This window comes from Azolla caroliniana, unplaced genomic scaffold (assembly GCF_043228905.1).
Source record: "Azolla caroliniana isolate FFs.n. ecotype wild unplaced genomic scaffold, voAzoCaro1.0.p SCAF_1, whole genome shotgun sequence".
NCBI lineage: Eukaryota > Viridiplantae > Streptophyta > Polypodiopsida > Salviniales > Salviniaceae > Azolla > Azolla caroliniana.
The window spans coordinates 3,332,280-3,349,820 of NW_028230436.1; the positions used below are offsets into that span (position 1 = coordinate 3,332,280).

A 17,541-nucleotide genomic window follows, 5' to 3' on the forward strand; every position below is an offset into this window, starting at 1 on the left:
GAGAGAGAGAGAAACCTGGTTCCATTCGGAGGGAAAAGAGAATGAGAGATGGAGTCTATTTCCCGCATCACCCTGGTCATTTGCATGTTCAATGTAGGCGAACATTCTTCCGGAACGATCAGAATGAATGAATTCATAAGCGATGATGGAATGCTGGGGGGTCCAATTTATACAAGGATGAGCTGCACTAGAGATGAGCTCCATTTTCCTGCGGCACCATGCCACCTCCGGGCACTCTGTTTCCACCACCAAAGAAGATGAAGAAGGAGAAGCAGGAGATTCCATGGAGACCTAAGGAGAGGAAGAATTTGTGTGTGCGATATATGTCTGTGTGTGGAATTCGAAGAGCAGGACAGGCTTCTTCGTCTTTCTGCTGCTGACAGTTGGGGACAGAGAGAGCTCCTATTCTCGTTGGTCTTCTTGCACTTTGTTTTTCTCTTTTCAATGAAAAATAAATATAAAGGGGGAAATTTTATCGCTACAATTACCCTTCTTTTCGATCATGAGTTTTGGAAATTCCAACAATACCCCCCGACCCTCCTCCATAAGGAAGAGCTTAAGATCGGATGGGCTTTATATATTGTTATTACCCATTTGTATGCACAAGTGATATAACATGAAGTCCCATGCGGACACTATTTTTGTTTCCTGTACTTTCCTTCTCATGCATATGCAAGAACCTAACTCCACTCCACAATGCATGATTGCATCATATGTGTACGTCTGAACTAATGTCCTAATTCATCACACATAGAACACATCGGATATGTGTTTTCCATAACAATGTATTGCATGGCATGGATGCTAACAAGATATTATTAACGCTTTCAATGTCGTGAGAGTATAAACACAAAACTATTGGTGCAAAATAACAAAAGTGAAGGCAGTCCATGATCAAATGGAAAGGATGAGAATAGTTCATGAAGCCTCCAAGCTCTTGAGCTGAGCAACATCCATATGTAGCATAAAAACACAAAATATAACTTGGTGTCACATGCACATCCAATCGTGGAGAGAGAGAGAGAGAGAGAGAGAGGCCATTCATAGGAATCACTTTGTCAAGCATGTTCTATATAATTATACTTTGGATGTTCATGAGCACATTATATTCATTCACTCATTCACCTAGCCTTGAGTGAGTGTTAGACACAACTAGGTGTAGTATCAATCCTTACAAAACTTGACCATTTTCATAAAATGCGAACGTGCGTCGTGAACAATAAATGACTCACATAACATTGTGCCCCGATTGAGCCCTAAGAACCAATAATACAATGTCATGAGTCATGACATACTTTCTTCATATTTATTGTGATGCCCCTCTTAGGAAATTACATTTTCTCAATCTACACGCATGCCAATGACAAAACCAAACTCAATGAGTCAATCCATGATAGCAAACACCATGTAAGGATAGATGTAGTCCAATTATATGACTATGATGTGAATAACCACACCAAACAGGGCATAAGCTACCGTTCAAGCACATGAACCTACACATGCATGGTACAAACATTGTTGGGCAGTGAAAACAGGTCATAGTTCCCTCTACGAATCAATCAATAATCAATTCGATCAAACAGAGTAGGCAGAATCCAATCCCACAAAGCTTATATGAGCAAAATCCAAATAGAAACATGTTCATAGGAACTCACCCCTTATTCGCAAATAAGAGATGTGCTACATTAATCCTAATTCCATCTCAAGCAGGGGTAGCTTACGGAGCCTTGAACCGGAGCTATTGTGATGGAGCTTTTGGAAAGTATGTATCGATGGATGAAGACGCCCTGCTTTGAGAATGATCGTCCTTTCAGAAATGAACCAGATTCTTGAACATGGTTACGGTAAGCATTTATCGATGGATGAAGGAACTCTAGAGAGAATAATCAACTTCTTAGAAATGAATAAAGGAAGCATTGATGACAAGCGGGAGATGGTATCATGCTGCTCTTGCTTCACTACAGGGGTTCCCATCGTCAGTGCAACACTTGCCACATCTACATTTGTCACATCGTTTGCGAAGGTGCGAAACTGAGAAAAATCCTGCAATCATCCTTCGTTTGCACTTGACATTGTGTGAAACCGGCCTCGATGCCCACATATTGATTAGGACCTACCTTGTTTCTCTCTTGTTATCTGTTGGGAAACTTCAGTATGCTCTTCGGCTTTTCAACTCCTTCATTCATCGAATAGAACCCACTTGGGATATTGTCATCACAGGCTGCATAAATGTAGGTAAGTTTCAATTTGCGCTCACCTTATACAAAAAAATGCAAGAAGATATTCTATGTCCTAGTGTGCGTACTTACATGGCCTTGTTGAAGGCTTGCTCTCAGTTACATGATGTGGAGATGGGCTCTCAAATACATTCAGAGATGGCTAAACAGAGTTTTATACATAGAGACCCTTTCATTGGTAGCGCACTGGTTGATATGTATGCAAAATGTGGTTTGCTTGTCAAAGCAAGAGAAATACTTAACAATCTTCCAGTTCAAGATGTTGTCTCTTGGACAGCATTAATAAGCGGTTACGTAAAACATGGGTATGGAGAGGAAGCACTAGATTGTTTTGAACAAATGCAACATGAAGAAGTAATACCAAACACGGTTACATATATTTGCATCTTTAAGGCATGTAGTATTGTTGGGGCCATAGATAAGGGAGACAAAATACATGCTGAGATTTCCAAGAAGGGTTTAGGGGGAGACATCCGACTTGCAAGTACATTGGTGGATATGTATGCTAAATCAGGTTGGTTTTCAAAGGCTCAGGAGATCATTGACAAGCTTCATGTCCCAGATGTTGTGCCTTGGACATGCATGATTGCAGGATACTGTAGATATGGACATGGGGAAGAAGCATTAAATTGTTTTAAACACATGCAACTTCAGGGCGCCATACCTGATGCTAACACATATGTTTGTTCCTTAAAAGCTTGTGGCTGCATTAGATCAACACATAAAGGCAAAGAGATGCATGCCTTGATTGTGAGTAATGGTTTAGGAAAAGAAGATTATATTGGTAATGCACTGATAAATATGTATATGAATTGTGGTTTGGTTCATGAAGCCCAAGGAGTATTCAACAAGCTTTCTATACGAAATGTTGTGTCATGGACTTCCTTAATTCAAGGATACACGGAACATGAATACGATGAAGATGCATTAAACTGTTTTAAACAAATGCAACATGATAATATATCACCAGATATTGTTACCTTCCTTTGCACATTGAAAGCTTGTGGCAACATTGGAGCCTCAGGAACCGGTCAACAAATACATGCTGAGATTGCAAGGAGGGGTTTTCTAAGAAGTGATAATATTATTGGAAATGCTTTAATAGAAATGTATTCCAGCTGCGGTTTGCTTGAAAAAGCACACGAGGTGTTTGAGAAGCTGTCAGTTCAAGATATAATCTCATGGACTGTTTTGATTTCAGGATATATAGAACACGGACAAAGCAGAAAAGCATTAAGTCTCTATGAAACTATCAAACTCAATGATATCTCTCCAGACGAAGTCACCTATTGTTGTGCTTTGAAAGCATGTGGCAACCTAGGAATCATTGAAAAGGGTGAGGAAATACATTCTGATATTAAAAGAAAGGGGTTGTTAGAAGATGTTGATGTAGGTGGCTCATTGGTGGAAATGTATGCTAAATGTGGTTCATTTGACAAAGCCTTCCAAGTAATTAACCAGATGTGTATTCAGGATTCCGTTTTATGGAATGCATTGATTTCTGGTTTTGTCAAAAATGAGTACAATGAGGAAGCACTCTGTTGCTTCTTAAATATGAAATCCTATCATGTCTCTCCTGATGTCCCCACATATGTTTTCCTATTGAGAGCCTGTGGTTGCCTAGAAATGGCTGGGAGTGGTCAAGAAATACATGCTGAGGTCATCAGAAAAGGATGGCTGAGTATAAATTCAATAGAAAGTGCATTGGTTGATATGTATGCTAAATGTGGCTTCTTTGCAGAAGCAGAAGAGGTTTTTGGAAAAATGCATTCAAAAGATTTGGACTCACTGAATGCTTTGATTCGTGGATATGCAAAACATGGACTTTGCCAGGAAGCACTGCACTGTTTTCAAGAAATGCAACTGATGCAGCTATCTCCAAATGCAAGTACGCTTGCTTGTATGCTGAAAGCTTGCATCAGCACAGGTTCCATAGAAGCGGGCCAAGTTCTGCATAGTGATATAGCTAGAAGAGGACTTGAAAGAGTGATGGTTATAGGAAACGCACTTATTGATATGTATGCAAATTTTGCTTTATTTTCAAAAGCACTCGAGGTACTCGATACATTACTTGTTCACGATGTGGTCTCTTGGACTGCACTTATTGCGGGTTTTGTCAATCATGGACTGGGCGAGGAAGCATTAACGTGCTTTGAGCAAATGCAATATGAGAACATCTCTCCAGATGCCGTTACATTTGTGTGCAGTTTGAGTGCTTGTAGCATCGTTGGAACTATAGACAAAGGATTTGCAATACATTCTATGATTTCCAGTCAAAAGCAACTCCAAAGAGATCCCATCATTGGCAATGTGTTGGTTGACATGTATTCCAATTGTGGCTTGCTTATAAGAGCACAAGAAATATTTGACAAGCTTGTAATTCATGATATTATCTCATGGACATCACTTATTACAGGCTATGCACATGTAGGTGATATAGAAAAAGTTTTCTATAACTTCGAAAGAATGATAAGGGAAGGTACACGACCCAATTTAGTTACGTGTATTGCTATTGTGAATGCATGTAGCCATGCAGGTCTAGTTGATATAGGTCTAATGTTCTTTGAGCTTATGAACAAAGGTTATTCTGCAACGCCACATCCTGAGGTATACAACTGCATTGTTGATCTCCTTGGTCGTGCAGGACAGCTAAATAACGTCATAGCGATGATTGAGAGAATGCCTTTCCATCCCGACATTGTGGCTTGGCACACACTGATGGGTGCCTGTAAAAAATGGAGTGATGTGGAACTTGGAAGACAAGCCTTTGAACATATCAAGCATTTTGGTGTGCCGGATGCAGCTGCATATGTTTGTATATCTAACATCTACATAGAAGCTGAGATTTAGCATGTGTAGAACTTTATTGCTTCTCGTGCTTGGGAATCCCTTGAAGTTATCCGGAACTGTTAATCTCTTAAGTCTTCCCATTAGAGAACCAATATGTCTATAAGAGGAATGTTCTGGCGACGATGGACACCCTGTTAAATTACATTTGTTGGCCTTGAAAGAAAAACCTATGAACCAATAAAGCTAGAATGGGCTTAACAATAGCAGGTATGCCATCTTCAGAATCAAATATCTCAATGCAGGGCTCATCAAGGATGATAAGAGGGTATTTGTTCTCCAACACCGAGTCTTACAAGCAACGCCATTCCACCTGAAAAGAAAACGAGATGCTATTGGAAACCCCAAAACTATTGAACCGATTCAATCAGGAGTGCATAGCATAGCATCTTGCATTTTCAGAACCAATCAGTACCAGGACCTGCTTATGTGGTAGTTATGACTGCCCAGACAAGATATACAGCAACCACAAACCCTTCAAAAACCAATTTTGGACCTAGGTTGAACACAGGTTGTAGGTAAAATGAAGCCCTTGCCAAAGTCATGTACTTAGAAACCAATTTATTATTATGCGAGATACACAAGCACAAGCAAAACACTAACCCAAAATATAAGCGTCCATAAATATATGGGGGCCCTAAATAAACGCTTTGGACGTAACTCTAATGCAATCGTTGGAGGCTGCCAACCTAGTTTGAAAATGTATCTACCATTAATAGAAGGTATGCTGATATTGAGTAATGGGCAACACAAATGTAGTTGTTGCATATTCAGGCAAGTAGAACATAATTATGAATTCCTTGTGTCTTGATACAACTAAAACAATTTCTTGGACATTCCAGAAATTTTAAGATTCCATAGAGCATATATTCATTATCTTTTTCAATACATCATTGAATGGGAAGTGCATGTCCACCACATGACAACTTGATTTAATCCTCAAAGAATGAATGCCTACTATGGATGAATCAAATTCAGCCAAGTTCAACTGCAGTAGGTTCATGCCATCCTAGATTGGATATTTGTCGTAGTACTTGGTGGGAGAAAATGAGTTCATAACTTCAAGGTTATATAAGTTAGCCATACCTTTTGCTTTACAAGATACTTGTTCCTTTCCAAGTCTGTAATCAAGAGAATCTTTTGGGCTCATTGAGATACAGAACATTACGTAGTCATTAAATTGGTGTCTTTTGACAATCCAGGTAAAAGAAGGAAACATAAGACCTTAAATTTATGATCCAGCGGATAAGCATACTTTTAAACTTCTAATCTCAGTAAAAGTATGATTCACTCTAGCTTTTGGAAGTGATATTGAATAAAAGAGTGACGACTGGATAAGCATACTTTTACACTTCTAATCTCAGCAAAAGTATGATTCACTCTAGCTTTTGGAATTGATATTGAATAAAAGAGTGATGAATAGAACGTGCATTCATCAAGAACAAGATTATATTAGAAAGTGAATTATACATATTGTTCATGGGATTCAGAAAGCACCATGCCTACATTTGCTTTTCTTATATCAATAAATCGAAACACTGAATGCACCTTGTAGTTGTCATTAAAGTCTTTTATTCAGATGATGATGGTAACCCCCCCATCACCAATTCAACAAAAATGACACTTAATTTAGAAGCATGACCATAGAGTTTTCCCATCATCAATTGAAAACAAAATCATTTTCAATATGGAGTTATCTAAATCCAATTTGTCTATCATTGTTATTCATAGCTATTGATTTGGCATATTTTGTTAAAAGAATAATATGAAAAGACTGATATACAACAATATACTATTATTAGAAAGCTTGCATTATGTAGCATCTGTATGTATATATATACTATGATCTATCCTTCATGTGGAGAACGTAGGAGACATGATCGGAGTGTTGCAAGGGTCGTCCATTGACTTTCGTGCGTTGCCAGCTATTCTTAATGTTGTGGAGGGGAAATCCACATTTCACCGGAAGTAACAACACAATCCTAGTGAAAAACCTCAAAAAACAAAAATTCCAATGCCGACCAATAAACGTGTGCCTATAGAGTTCATGTGATAAAAATTAATGATACTTATCTGGCCAAGTGTATGTATATGTACGTGTAAAGATGTTTGAGCGCGTGTGTGCGTGTGCGTGTGCGCGTGCGCGGACAGAGCAATGCTTGGTTGAATATTTGAAATAAGAAATCGTGCAAGGATGGATGGATGGAATGGAGCCTGTATAAAAGAAGGAGAGAATGGGGAATGGATCCAGACTCCAGAGTAAGCAAGACCAGAGACAGACAGAGAAAGACAAGAGAGATCATCAATGGCAGAGCAACATGAACACCAATCGAGAGGTCTGTTCCACCACAAGAAGGAAGGTGATGGAGAGGAGGCGAAACCTTCTGACCCTAAAGCTGAGGCAAAGAAGCACGCCCACCACCAACACCTCGCCCAAGCCGGGGCCATCCTTAGCGGTGGAGTAGCATTGGTATGAACTAAGCTTCCCATCATCTCTTTTACATTGTAGCTAGCATCAAAGGTCATTAAGATAAAATGCGAAACCCCCCCCCCCCCCTCAATTCCCATCGTTTCCCAATGGACGCCGGTCGTCCGCAAGCTCTTTAACGGAACCAAGTATGTAATGTCGAAAAGATTACTAAATTGCACTACTGACCAATCCATCAGAAGTCGGAAAGTCTCTCTATAATCCCTCACATTTGTGGTTTCTATTACGTCTTTGTACTTTATTTACCCTTATTACTACCAACTTCCAGTAATATTTATATCTTCATTATATTTGCTTTTCTCCCAAATACTTTATGTAATGAATGTTGCAATTATATAAACACCTTGGCCTCCCTCATCACGCTGCCACTTTTAGATTTACCTTCTGATCAACATCTAATAACGAAAGAGAGAAATGTGTACATACCTCTACATGCATCCCTACTTACATATGAGCAACGTAATGCATTGATGTTTACATGTTGTGTATGTTAAGCATGTCTCTCTTGAACATTGTTAATTTAACAGCAGCATGCCATCACGAGATCATTAAACATCACCAATCAATGCATATTGCTTTCATCATATGTTTCCCAATGTGACAGTTTACAAACATCTTGGGAGTAGCTATCAATTTGTGTGTGCGTTATAATTGCACTTGATCATTAGCATACACGTGTCATATCTATCATTCATTCTACACAGGAAGGGGTATAAAACAAGCAATGCATTTCTTCATTTTCCTGCAATTAAAGGGTTTAAGTTCATAACATCGAATTATAACATTTTCCCTTACCAAGGAACAAACATTTGCTAATATCATCCATAGAACACAAAGCCTTATTTTTCACTTACTTTTTGCTTGTAAAATTACTTCAGCTCAATTCTATTTGTTTCATTTCATTAATAGATTAATGCATTACCCTGACATCAATTTGTTTTATCAGTATGAGAAGCATCAAGCAAAGAAGGACCCTGAGAATGAAAAGAAACACCATATTGCTCAGACAGTTGCTGGTGCCATAGCCATAGGGGCTGGTGCAGCTGCTGTTCACGAGCATCATAATAAGAAACAAGCAGAAAAAGAGGCTAAGAATCACCATTAAGCCCATATACCAGCCAAAATTTTACAAGAATACATCAAATTACGTAAGAATGTAATAAAACTGATTTGATTGTAACTTAAGGGGCATTTGTTTGTTTGTCTTACTGACTTGCAAGTCTTAATACACTCTTTTAATTTTGTTGTGCATACAAGTCCATACATACATACATACATATATATATATACCTAATGGTTGGATGATGACCCAATATGGATATTCCACCAATTCATTTTCTTTGCTCTAGGCCATCAAAGAGCCTGCCAAAAACTAGTCCAACTCAAATGCACACAAATATCTATCTAGTGTTCTTACACTTCCTCGATTTACCTTGCCCTATGCACCAAATTTATATTCTAATACGTCTTTCCTTTTTCTCAAGTTCTAGTTCTAAGTACATAGGTGAAAATGCCAAAATTCTGCCAATGATGACCAAAAAACTATATACAAGTGTCAATGGGCAGTAAATGATACTCAGCTAAAGAACAGATCTTCAGCAGAAAAGTATATACAAGTGGACCTGCTAGTCAAGCTTTTAATCGATAGATTCGGTGACATTTTCAAGCTATGGGTTGTGAACATAATCATGCTAAGGGCACAAGTCTTTTCATCAACTGATCATAGGTTGTGAACATAATCATGCTAGATGGAGCAATCCAAAACACCCTCGATGAGATACCCCCCAAGAAACCCTTGAAACCTTCCTTGCGCATAATTGACAGTGCTGCATCAATTGCACCAGTATATTGTGTGCTGTTAGATGCATTGCTCTTACCTTGCACTTGCAATCTTGTCTTGATAACATCCTGCAATTTATTTTCCGTCAGTTCAAACTCAGAAAATTTATTTCAAACTCTGAGATTTGATTATGCATTTTTTAAACGTATACAACCAATTATTATCACAGGTCTTAACCACTTCAAACTCGAAATGAACTTCAACCTCTACAACTTGATCATGCATTAATTAAGAACAACGTAGGGAACTATTACCATAGGGTTGGTGAGTGCAGCTGCACAAGAAGCGCTGAAGAATGAGCTTAAAAGCTCCCAATGCACTTCTAATTCATGTACCGATTTGACCCCTGAATAATGGGCTGCACCTCTCTTGGTTGCCTCCCATAGTGGGAGATATATTGCATTATATGGGCCCCACACAAGTTGGGCCAGTCCAAAGCCCCTGTATAAAGCTCTTATCCCTTCCACTTGATAGATCCTAGTGGCTGCATGAAGCGAACCCTATACAATCCCATGTACCAAATAAATTTCAAACTGTTAACAGATACATGCCGGAAGCAATCTATTACTTTAGAATGAAGTATCGGACCAACTGACTACCTTATAGCTATCTGCTCCACTCCTTTGGACCATTTGCCTCTGCCTTATCACTTCTACTGGGACAGTCACAGATGACTGTACTAATGTGGCTATGATACCTCCACAAAAGTGGACAATTGGGCTGTTCTCTCCACCTAATCTCAATTAAAATAGTTACCAAAATCAGTCATTCTGTTCGCATCAACGAAGTTCATGCACACTTAAACAGACCAAAGAACCCCTTGCACCTGGCAGAACACGTTTTGAGGTTTGATAAGATGCCATGTACAAAGCTTGAGCTGGTGCTATTTGAGAAATGGTTGCATAACCTTTGTAAAGAGTGCGCCATCCTTCATGATTGGAGATGGTCCAGATAGCATGAAGAGGCCCTCTATATACATATAAAGCACTGGTTCCACCACTCGATCCCAGTGATGCACCTTGAACCTGCGAAAAAGCAAGGGAATTTGTGTTTCTCTTGGTATCTCTTATGCTTTTCTCCCACGGTTAATTACATTCAAGGAATTCCTCTTACTTTTGTTAAAAAACACTGAACTGTGATGCATATGTAGCAAAGGGTTTGTCTACCTGCCGTTTTAATCTTCTTTTTATGTGTGTGACAGAAATATAAAAGCAAATAATCAGCAACATACCCCTCACTGAATCATCATCACTTTACTACATGTTGGGGTTGCCTGTTCTTTTCATCAGAGCTAAATCCTCTACCAGTGATGGATATGAAGCATGTCTTAAACTCTCTTCACTATTATCTTCATGACATAATCAGGATAATTACATTAAGAATTATCGGAATTAAACGAACCAATAGTAGTGGATATGTTAGCCAAGGATACTGTGAGAAATATCACAGCATTGTCATGTTTTTTCTTGTTAATTTTGCAGACACAAGAAACAATCCTCTCTTTATTATTCGTATTCCTTTTTCTGATTCTGTTGTTTTCGTTCCTTTTCTATCTCGTTATTCTTTCCCCTGTTCTATCATTTACTAAGCCTATTAGCAAACAAATACTATTAGCGGCAGAAACGAGAACTAAAGACCTGCGAGTTTCTTCTTTCTTTTCTCTTAAGGCTTTGCTAATAATGCTGGTGCAGATGTTAAGCAATGAAGAATTACGGGAAAAACGCCATACCTGAATGCGAGATTTAACCGTCATCATGGGATACATAACTGCATCAGCAAGCATACCAGAGACACCTCCGGAGATCACCTGCTTACTAAGCAAGCTACCAGAAGGCCTCTTCTGAGACAAATCGGCGTTAGTCGACATTAATTGCAGCCCGATTGAAACGAGGAAGAAGGAGAAAAATGTAGTATTTTGCTCTCTGTGTGTTGAAGGGGTTTTTACAGACTGGTTTTCTTCTGTTTTTTTCCCCTTCAGAAGACCACGTTGGTTTTAAGGGTTTACAGAGGAATGCGGTGTCACCCTACCTTTCCCTTTAATTACAAAAATGGACCTCTCTTCTCTTCTCTTCTCTTCTCTTCTCTTCTCTTTCTCCCAAGGGTCCCAAGGGCTGGGAGTTCAAGACGACGTCTCATGGGCCAATTTTGGTCTTAGAAGACGTTAATATATATCTTTCTTTCCATGTATATGATCTTCTCCGGAAACATCTACGGGAACTCTCCCCCATCCATCTCTGATTCTGTTCGAAATGAAAATGACTTTGTTCATAGAGAGCATGGTCGAACCAACGTGTTCAGGCACTTACCCCCCGAGCCGAATGCGTGCCCAATACTTTTTAAAGTTCAAGGGTCACCCACCAAGTAGCCTTGACTTTAATCGTGCGTGCTTTCGAGTGGGACTATGACAACCAAATAATATATTCCAAATTCAAAAGAAGTGTCAACGTAAACCTCCAACACAAGGCCCACGTAAACCCACAACATGCCTTGATAGTCAAAACATTGAATTTATTCCCAAAACATATTGTACTACGCCCAGAAGTGGAATATGTTGAGAAATTGTATTATGTAAATCCGTTTTTTTAAAGCTAATAATATCTCCTTATGCCTTTTTAAGATGACATCGAAACAACTTTTATTAAAAGTAGTAGTTCCAATTAAGTTTGGTGATGGATGGTCCACCACTACTAGATCATGATGTTTTGTACATTTCTTTCCCAATTAGAGTATGTATGCTCTTTTTAAGTGGACATATCGAGAAGGTCTACTGGTTTATTTATTATGGCTTGGTAAATAATACATAATACATATCGCATGTTGAGAAAGGTGTGAAAAATATCACGTTATGTGCAGGGTCATAAGTTCATAATGTTCTAAAAAAAAAGAAGGAATGACCGGTACGATGACCCGAGGGCATTTTTGCAATATTTAGGAAACTACAGAGGAAGGAGGAGGAGGATTATCATTGATAATGATGATGATATGATATGTGTGTGTATGTGTGTACGTGTACGTGTGTGGGTATACGTATTTCTTTATTTCCCCTGCCATCACAACACTCACGCTCAGCGAGCATGGCAAAGCAAAGGATCATTCATTGCTTCATTGTGTGGGAAGCCATGGAAAATCCTTCTCTGTCTGTAGAATCAAACCGAAGCTTTTTGCCCTACAGTATCAACCATGAGAGCTTCTCAGATCACATATTCTTTTCGCAAAACACCGTCACAGGTTCTCTCTCTCTCTCTCTCTCTCTCTCTCTCATGTTGACTTCAGCTCTGTATAGTTCTGCAGCTACTTTGCTTCTGAGTCTGACCGTGATTCTCCATCTCCACGTTTACGCATGCATATTTGTTCGGTTATATGATTAGTATTATTTATTATTTATGTATGTATGTATGTACCATGCCATGCAATGAAATTTATTATTCGTTTTCTATCCTTTTCGATTGACCGATTCTTTCAAAACTGAGTAAGCATTACACAACTGACCATAAAAATGCGGCTAGATCGACCATGCTCCATCTTATGTTGAAGGAGCTCTATGCTCTGCAGCATATGTCCTTACATTAATGAATATGAATCATCTAAATCTCTCAGATAGATGTTCTTTAAAATAAAATATCTGTCCCGTTTTTGGCATGCAATGTATACGTCCTAGTATGAATCAGAGATGGTTGGATGCATGGGGATAATAAATACTTCCAAATATTCGATTCAGTTGGTTTTCTTGCTTATAAGGCCTTGAATTTTCTTCTTGTTTGAAGTTCTCCAACAAACCATTCATCTAACCTGAAGGCTGAAAAGCGACAATTTTCATTCTTCTCATGCTAAGAGTACTGTGACAAACTACTTTGAAGAAAAAAAACACAAAGGATATGAGATCTACTGAACTCTCTGATGATGAACTCGTAAGTTTCCTTCACGGATTATGAGTGCTTTGCATACAACATTTACATCAATTTAAACTGGCATCTGTCTGCAGAATTTGATGCTTCAAGGTGTAGAACAACACTTTGGTTCGCCATTGGGAACTGAACGACAAGTACCTTTACCTGTGCCATTGGTAATTGTCATAAGTGGCTCTAGTGGCGTTGGGAAAGATGCTGTTATTAAGGTACTCATGAACGAAGTGTATATGAATATATGTATTGTTTTTCCTCTTTGAACATATATTCTAGTGTAGTATTCTAAAAATTCATTTTGCATGCAATTCATTGGCTACCGCATAAGCAGCCCTATATTTATAAGAAACTCAATGCTGTCAACGTGCTATCTAGAATAACAAGTTATCACCATGGAGTTACTTTTTGGGCATAAGGGAGCAGTCTAGTCTCATAAAGCTGTATATGCGTATTTTACAAGTGACCAATTGTTCTTATATCCAACATTCAGCATTTATCAGCTCACTGTTGTATGTGACATTTCTTGGTTAAAGGTTTTGACAACATATTCCCTTGTTATCTAAACATTGGACATGAGGATGTCTTGTGTTTGGATACACATTCATACCATCATTGATCGTGAGCTTAGTTGGAATACATGTGTGTAACTTTTTTATGTATTGGCTGCTTTGATTTTGAAGAAGTTCAAACCAAATGAATCCAAGTTATGTCAATAAAGATTTCTATTTAATTGACATGTTGCATTTCAATCACTTAAGGAACATAATCTTTCTTTTTTAATGAAAAGGTATTAACCTTAGAATATAAAAAAGAAAACATTCTTTAGACATGATGTAAATCTTTGCAACACAAACACAATCTGTCTGATTGTGTTAGCAGAGACTTCAAGAAGTCAGGAAAGACATACATTTCTCTATAACAATGACTACAAGGGAAAAAAGACCAGGCGAAGTCCATGGCAAAGATTACATGTTCATATCAAGAGAGGAATTTGAATTGATGATTCACAATAATGAACTCCTTGAATATGCCCTTGTGTATGGAGAGTACAAAGGCATACCCAAAGATCAGGTAAGATTGTTATGTATGCATTTATAGTAGATATGCTTTAGGGAAATTAACCCCTCATTTTTTCCAAAAAATACCCTGACTATTTTTAAAAAAACCAAAAAGCAAACTTCTTATTTGCAAGGGGCATTTTCATAACATGTAAATTTACATATTTATAACTTTGCTAGATCCGAGAAAGCTTGGGGAGAGGTTTGAATGTGGTTCTGAGGCTTGATATTCAGGGTGCTGCAACGATGCGAAAGATACTTGGCTCCAATGCCATTTTCATTTATCTAGTAGCAGAAAGTGAGACAGCTCTTGTCAAGAGATTGATTCAAAGGAGAACAGAGACAAAAGACAAGTTGTTGGAACGAATAACTGCAGCTAAAGATGAGCTCAACTATTTAAAAGACTTTGATTACGTTATTGTCAATGCTGACGGTAAACTGGACGAGTCTGTCTCTTTAATCTCTTCAATTATTGATGCTGAGAAAGCTTTTGTGCATCAGAAAGTAGCTCGCTTGTAGATTTAGCAGTTCTTATGAAAATTATAGTCATAAAAGGCCAATCAAGTCATGATAAGTTACATATTCTGCTTGTACTGTCTCAACGCATCCCCTGTTTCGTCTTTTTGTGTAATATCAGAAAATAGCTTGTTTTTAATATCTTCTGCTTACTATCAGAAAACAATTAACTTTTAAAGAAAACGTAACTGTGTAATTTCAGTGAGAATCAATGCTTAAAGTGCATGTTCAGCATTCCATTGAGGTGTGTTTTCTTGTAGATTTTTCAGTGGGCTATTTTACACAATCTTGAAAGATAGAGAGAAATGTCATAGAACATTAAAAATGTAGATCCGACCCAAATGTGTTCAATGATGCCTTTTAGAATAGGGGATATCTCATGGCTGCATTTGGAATCATCATACAAAACCTCAACTTTTGTTCATCCACGTCCTCTCAAAACCACGTACTCATGGAGATATATCCATTGTCTTCAATAGAGAATACTGAAGGTAATTAGACATGGCATGAGGCCAATCAGAAGATACATAGAAAACTAGTGGACATGTTAGCAAAGACAACTTTTACCAATAACTGCTTGGGATAACAATGGATTGCTGAAACATATTGATTCCTTGCAATGAGCATGCATTATAGTAAAAGCAGGATTTCATTTAATGCCAAAGATCAAAGACATGGTTATTGTCATCACCATCTTCACCTATATTTTGAAGCTTCGAGATAAAGCTCATTTAATAATCATGGGGTAAGCAATTTGGAGCACATTATAATGTCATTGTTAAAGACCCATGACGATTGTTGGGCTATATTATTCTTGTAATTCATCCATGCAATGTCACTTTGCTTTTGTGTAAATTATGCCACATGCTTAATTATGGATACAAGACTACATAAATTGACAAAGATAGCACATAAGTATTCAATTATGTTCAAATCAGATATTGCCACTTGCGAAATCTTCAAACATAATATAACCATTGCTTAAAAACGAAATTATTGCCTTAGCCATGTAAAAAAGTATATTCTAATAAAAAGCATAGTGAGAACACATTATTAGAAGTGTTTTAAGTTTTCGTGCTTTTTCAATGATGGGATAAAACCTAATTTGTTATGTAACCTTCTCATGACATGGTAGGTTTACACTAATTTTCAAATCAAGAAGCGAATGATAAGTCCTAGACTTGTCATTCACTCGCATGCACTGTTTGTTTTGATGAACTTGATATCTATTTCAAAGCCTTATCTTTCAACAGTAACTCTCTTAAAACACTTCCTTCATATTGGACAACTGTAGACTTATTCACAAAAACATTTCAACGTGTATTGCATGTATCACACCTATTAAATGTGAAACAGTCACCAATTTTAAACACTAAAGATTTGCAAGCTGAACCTACACATCCATTTCCCACTTCGAAATACAACTTTGATGTTCAAAACATTTGAACTGCACACCTTGGAACTACAAAACCTTATATCATGGTTTTTTCCACATACCACAAGTTGTAGAATGTAATAGGTTGCCTATCAAATCCAAATTTTGGCACATTAGCTTAAGCAATCCAGTAAATGCAAAGGCATTCATTCCAATAATTGTAAAGCCCTTCATTTTTACCCTATTTAGATTTTTTTGCTTCTCACAAGCAAACATGGAAGGATTGTAATCATTGTAAAAGCCACAACTCCCAAAAACTCAATATCATTCTTTGATAACACCGCTTCAATGAATCATCTGCTAGGATGCAATAGATTGATATACAAGTTCTCATTGTCTAATCATGTGTTTTTAGGCATGTCATAATAAATAGTTGTTTTTAAATATTAACCTCCAAAGTCAAGATACTCAATAACCCATGTTCAATTCTTTTGCCATGAGTTGATTGATACACTAACAAGACAGATGAAGTTTTATTGGAGTACCGCAAAAAATGTGAAATAAGAAAAGTAAATATAATCATGCTACATTAAGAAGAAAAACTACGGGAAAAGTTCACAAAAAAAACATTAGAAGCAATTTTTCATGCTTACAAAAGATGATACAAACACATAAAGAATAAACACATATTGGGCGTCCATGCTCAGACTTTCGTAGGTACACTTCCAATGAGCAGATACATATATTTAAGATTTCTACCACAAAAATGAAAGAGAAAAAGAACAATTTCCAGTATAGCTAACAACAAGCATGGAGCAAATTAAATAGAACACATTCAACTTAACAGACATAAGAAATGCATCTCTCTTGCAGATCATACTTCAAAATGTAAAGGCAGTTGTGAGATGGATCTTACTCCAAAAGTGGAATATAGCAAATCCAATAAGTAAAGCTGACATGCATTCCGATGATTTCCGTGCATAAGATTGAACACAAGACAACGAAACAACTTCTTACATTTGTTGGCTTATATATCTCTTCTATCTCATTTATGATATCATTGCAAACAAACACACTAACAACAGATGAAATAGAACAGATATACCAGCCCACAAACATATGAATTGCACTTTTCATATCACACGGTATATAATCATGCTCCTGAAGACAGAATGCACATTCATACCATGGATCTCACTCTATACGTAATATGGTAATTCAGAATAAAAAATGTGAATATGCATACTGGCATGCTTTCCATCAGACCCAGCAAAAAAA

The 17,541-nt window shown here is 37.6% G+C and overlaps 5 protein-coding genes across 5 annotated transcripts in view; 3 read left to right on the top strand and 2 right to left on the bottom strand.

The window, feature by feature from the left end:
* LOC147868369 (dynein-1-beta heavy chain, flagellar inner arm I1 complex-like) overlaps positions 1-285 on the bottom strand; it is a 46,558-nt gene extending 46,273 nt beyond the window's left edge. Inside the window, exon 1 of the mRNA XM_087339543.1 lies at positions 16-285. Coding sequence (XP_087195669.1) covers positions 16-285 — 270 coding nt within the window. The remainder of the gene's footprint in view (positions 1-15) is intronic.
* Positions 286-2,103: 1,818 nt separating this feature from the next.
* Positions 2,104-5,223, top strand: LOC147868370 (pentatricopeptide repeat-containing protein At3g09040, mitochondrial-like). The gene is made up of 2 exons (XM_087318446.1): positions 2,104-2,235; positions 2,337-5,223. The coding sequence occupies exon 2, from the start codon at positions 2,352-2,354 to the stop codon at positions 5,085-5,087; it is 2,736 nt and encodes a 911-aa protein (XP_087174572.1). The 5' UTR covers positions 2,104-2,235; positions 2,337-2,351; the 3' UTR covers positions 5,088-5,223.
* A 2,123-nt stretch (positions 5,224-7,346) lies between these two features.
* LOC147868371 (abscisic stress-ripening protein 3-like) lies at positions 7,347-8,820 on the top strand. Its single transcript, XM_087318468.1, has 2 exons — positions 7,347-7,554; positions 8,519-8,820. Exons 1-2 carry the CDS (start codon positions 7,390-7,392, stop codon positions 8,675-8,677), a joined length of 324 nt encoding a protein of 107 aa, XP_087174594.1. The 5' UTR covers positions 7,347-7,389; the 3' UTR covers positions 8,678-8,820.
* Positions 8,821-9,081: 261 nt separating this feature from the next.
* LOC147868372 (uncharacterized) lies at positions 9,082-11,350 on the bottom strand. The gene is made up of 5 exons (XM_087318457.1): positions 11,142-11,350; positions 10,239-10,437; positions 10,012-10,145; positions 9,667-9,912; positions 9,082-9,480 (listed from the first exon to the last, which is right to left on the bottom strand). Exons 1-5 carry the CDS (start codon positions 11,277-11,279, stop codon positions 9,259-9,261), a joined length of 939 nt encoding a protein of 312 aa, XP_087174583.1. The 5' UTR covers positions 11,280-11,350; the 3' UTR covers positions 9,082-9,258.
* A 1,124-nt stretch (positions 11,351-12,474) lies between these two features.
* On the top strand, positions 12,475-14,902 carry LOC147868373 (guanylate kinase 2, chloroplastic/mitochondrial-like). Its single transcript, XM_087318480.1, has 5 exons — positions 12,475-12,640; positions 13,177-13,320; positions 13,395-13,526; positions 14,194-14,385; positions 14,553-14,902. Exons 2-5 carry the CDS (start codon positions 13,288-13,290, stop codon positions 14,889-14,891), a joined length of 696 nt encoding a protein of 231 aa, XP_087174606.1. The 5' UTR covers positions 12,475-12,640; positions 13,177-13,287; the 3' UTR covers positions 14,892-14,902.
* Positions 14,903-17,541: the final 2,639 nt, after the last annotated feature.

Coding starts and splice junctions, on each gene's coding strand:
- LOC147868370 (XM_087318446.1), top strand. CDS start 2,352: ATGGGCTCTCAAATACATTCAGAGATGGCTAAACAGAGTTTTATACAT.
- LOC147868371 (XM_087318468.1), top strand. CDS start 7,390: ATGGCAGAGCAACATGAACACCAATCGAGAGGTCTGTTCCACCACAAG. Junction 7,555..8,518: donor TTAGCGGTGGAGTAGCATTG/GTATGAACTAAG, acceptor TTGTTTTATCAG/TATGAGAAGCATCAAGCAAA.
- LOC147868372 (XM_087318457.1), bottom strand. CDS start 11,279: ATGTCGACTAACGCCGATTTGTCTCAGAAGAGGCCTTCTGGTAGCTTG. Junction 10,438..11,141: donor CGGTTAAATCTCGCATTCAG/GTATGGCGTTTT, acceptor GCTTTTTCGCAG/GTTCAAGGTGCATCACTGGG. Junction 9,913..10,011: donor GTGGAGCAGATAGCTATAAG/GTAGTCAGTTGG, acceptor GGGATTGTATAG/GGTTCGCTTCATGCAGCCAC.
- LOC147868373 (XM_087318480.1), top strand. CDS start 13,288: ATGAGATCTACTGAACTCTCTGATGATGAACTC. Junction 13,527..14,193: donor GGAAAGATGCTGTTATTAAG/GTACTCATGAAC, acceptor TTGTGTTAGCAG/AGACTTCAAGAAGTCAGGAA. Junction 14,386..14,552: donor AAGGCATACCCAAAGATCAG/GTAAGATTGTTA, acceptor TAACTTTGCTAG/ATCCGAGAAAGCTTGGGGAG.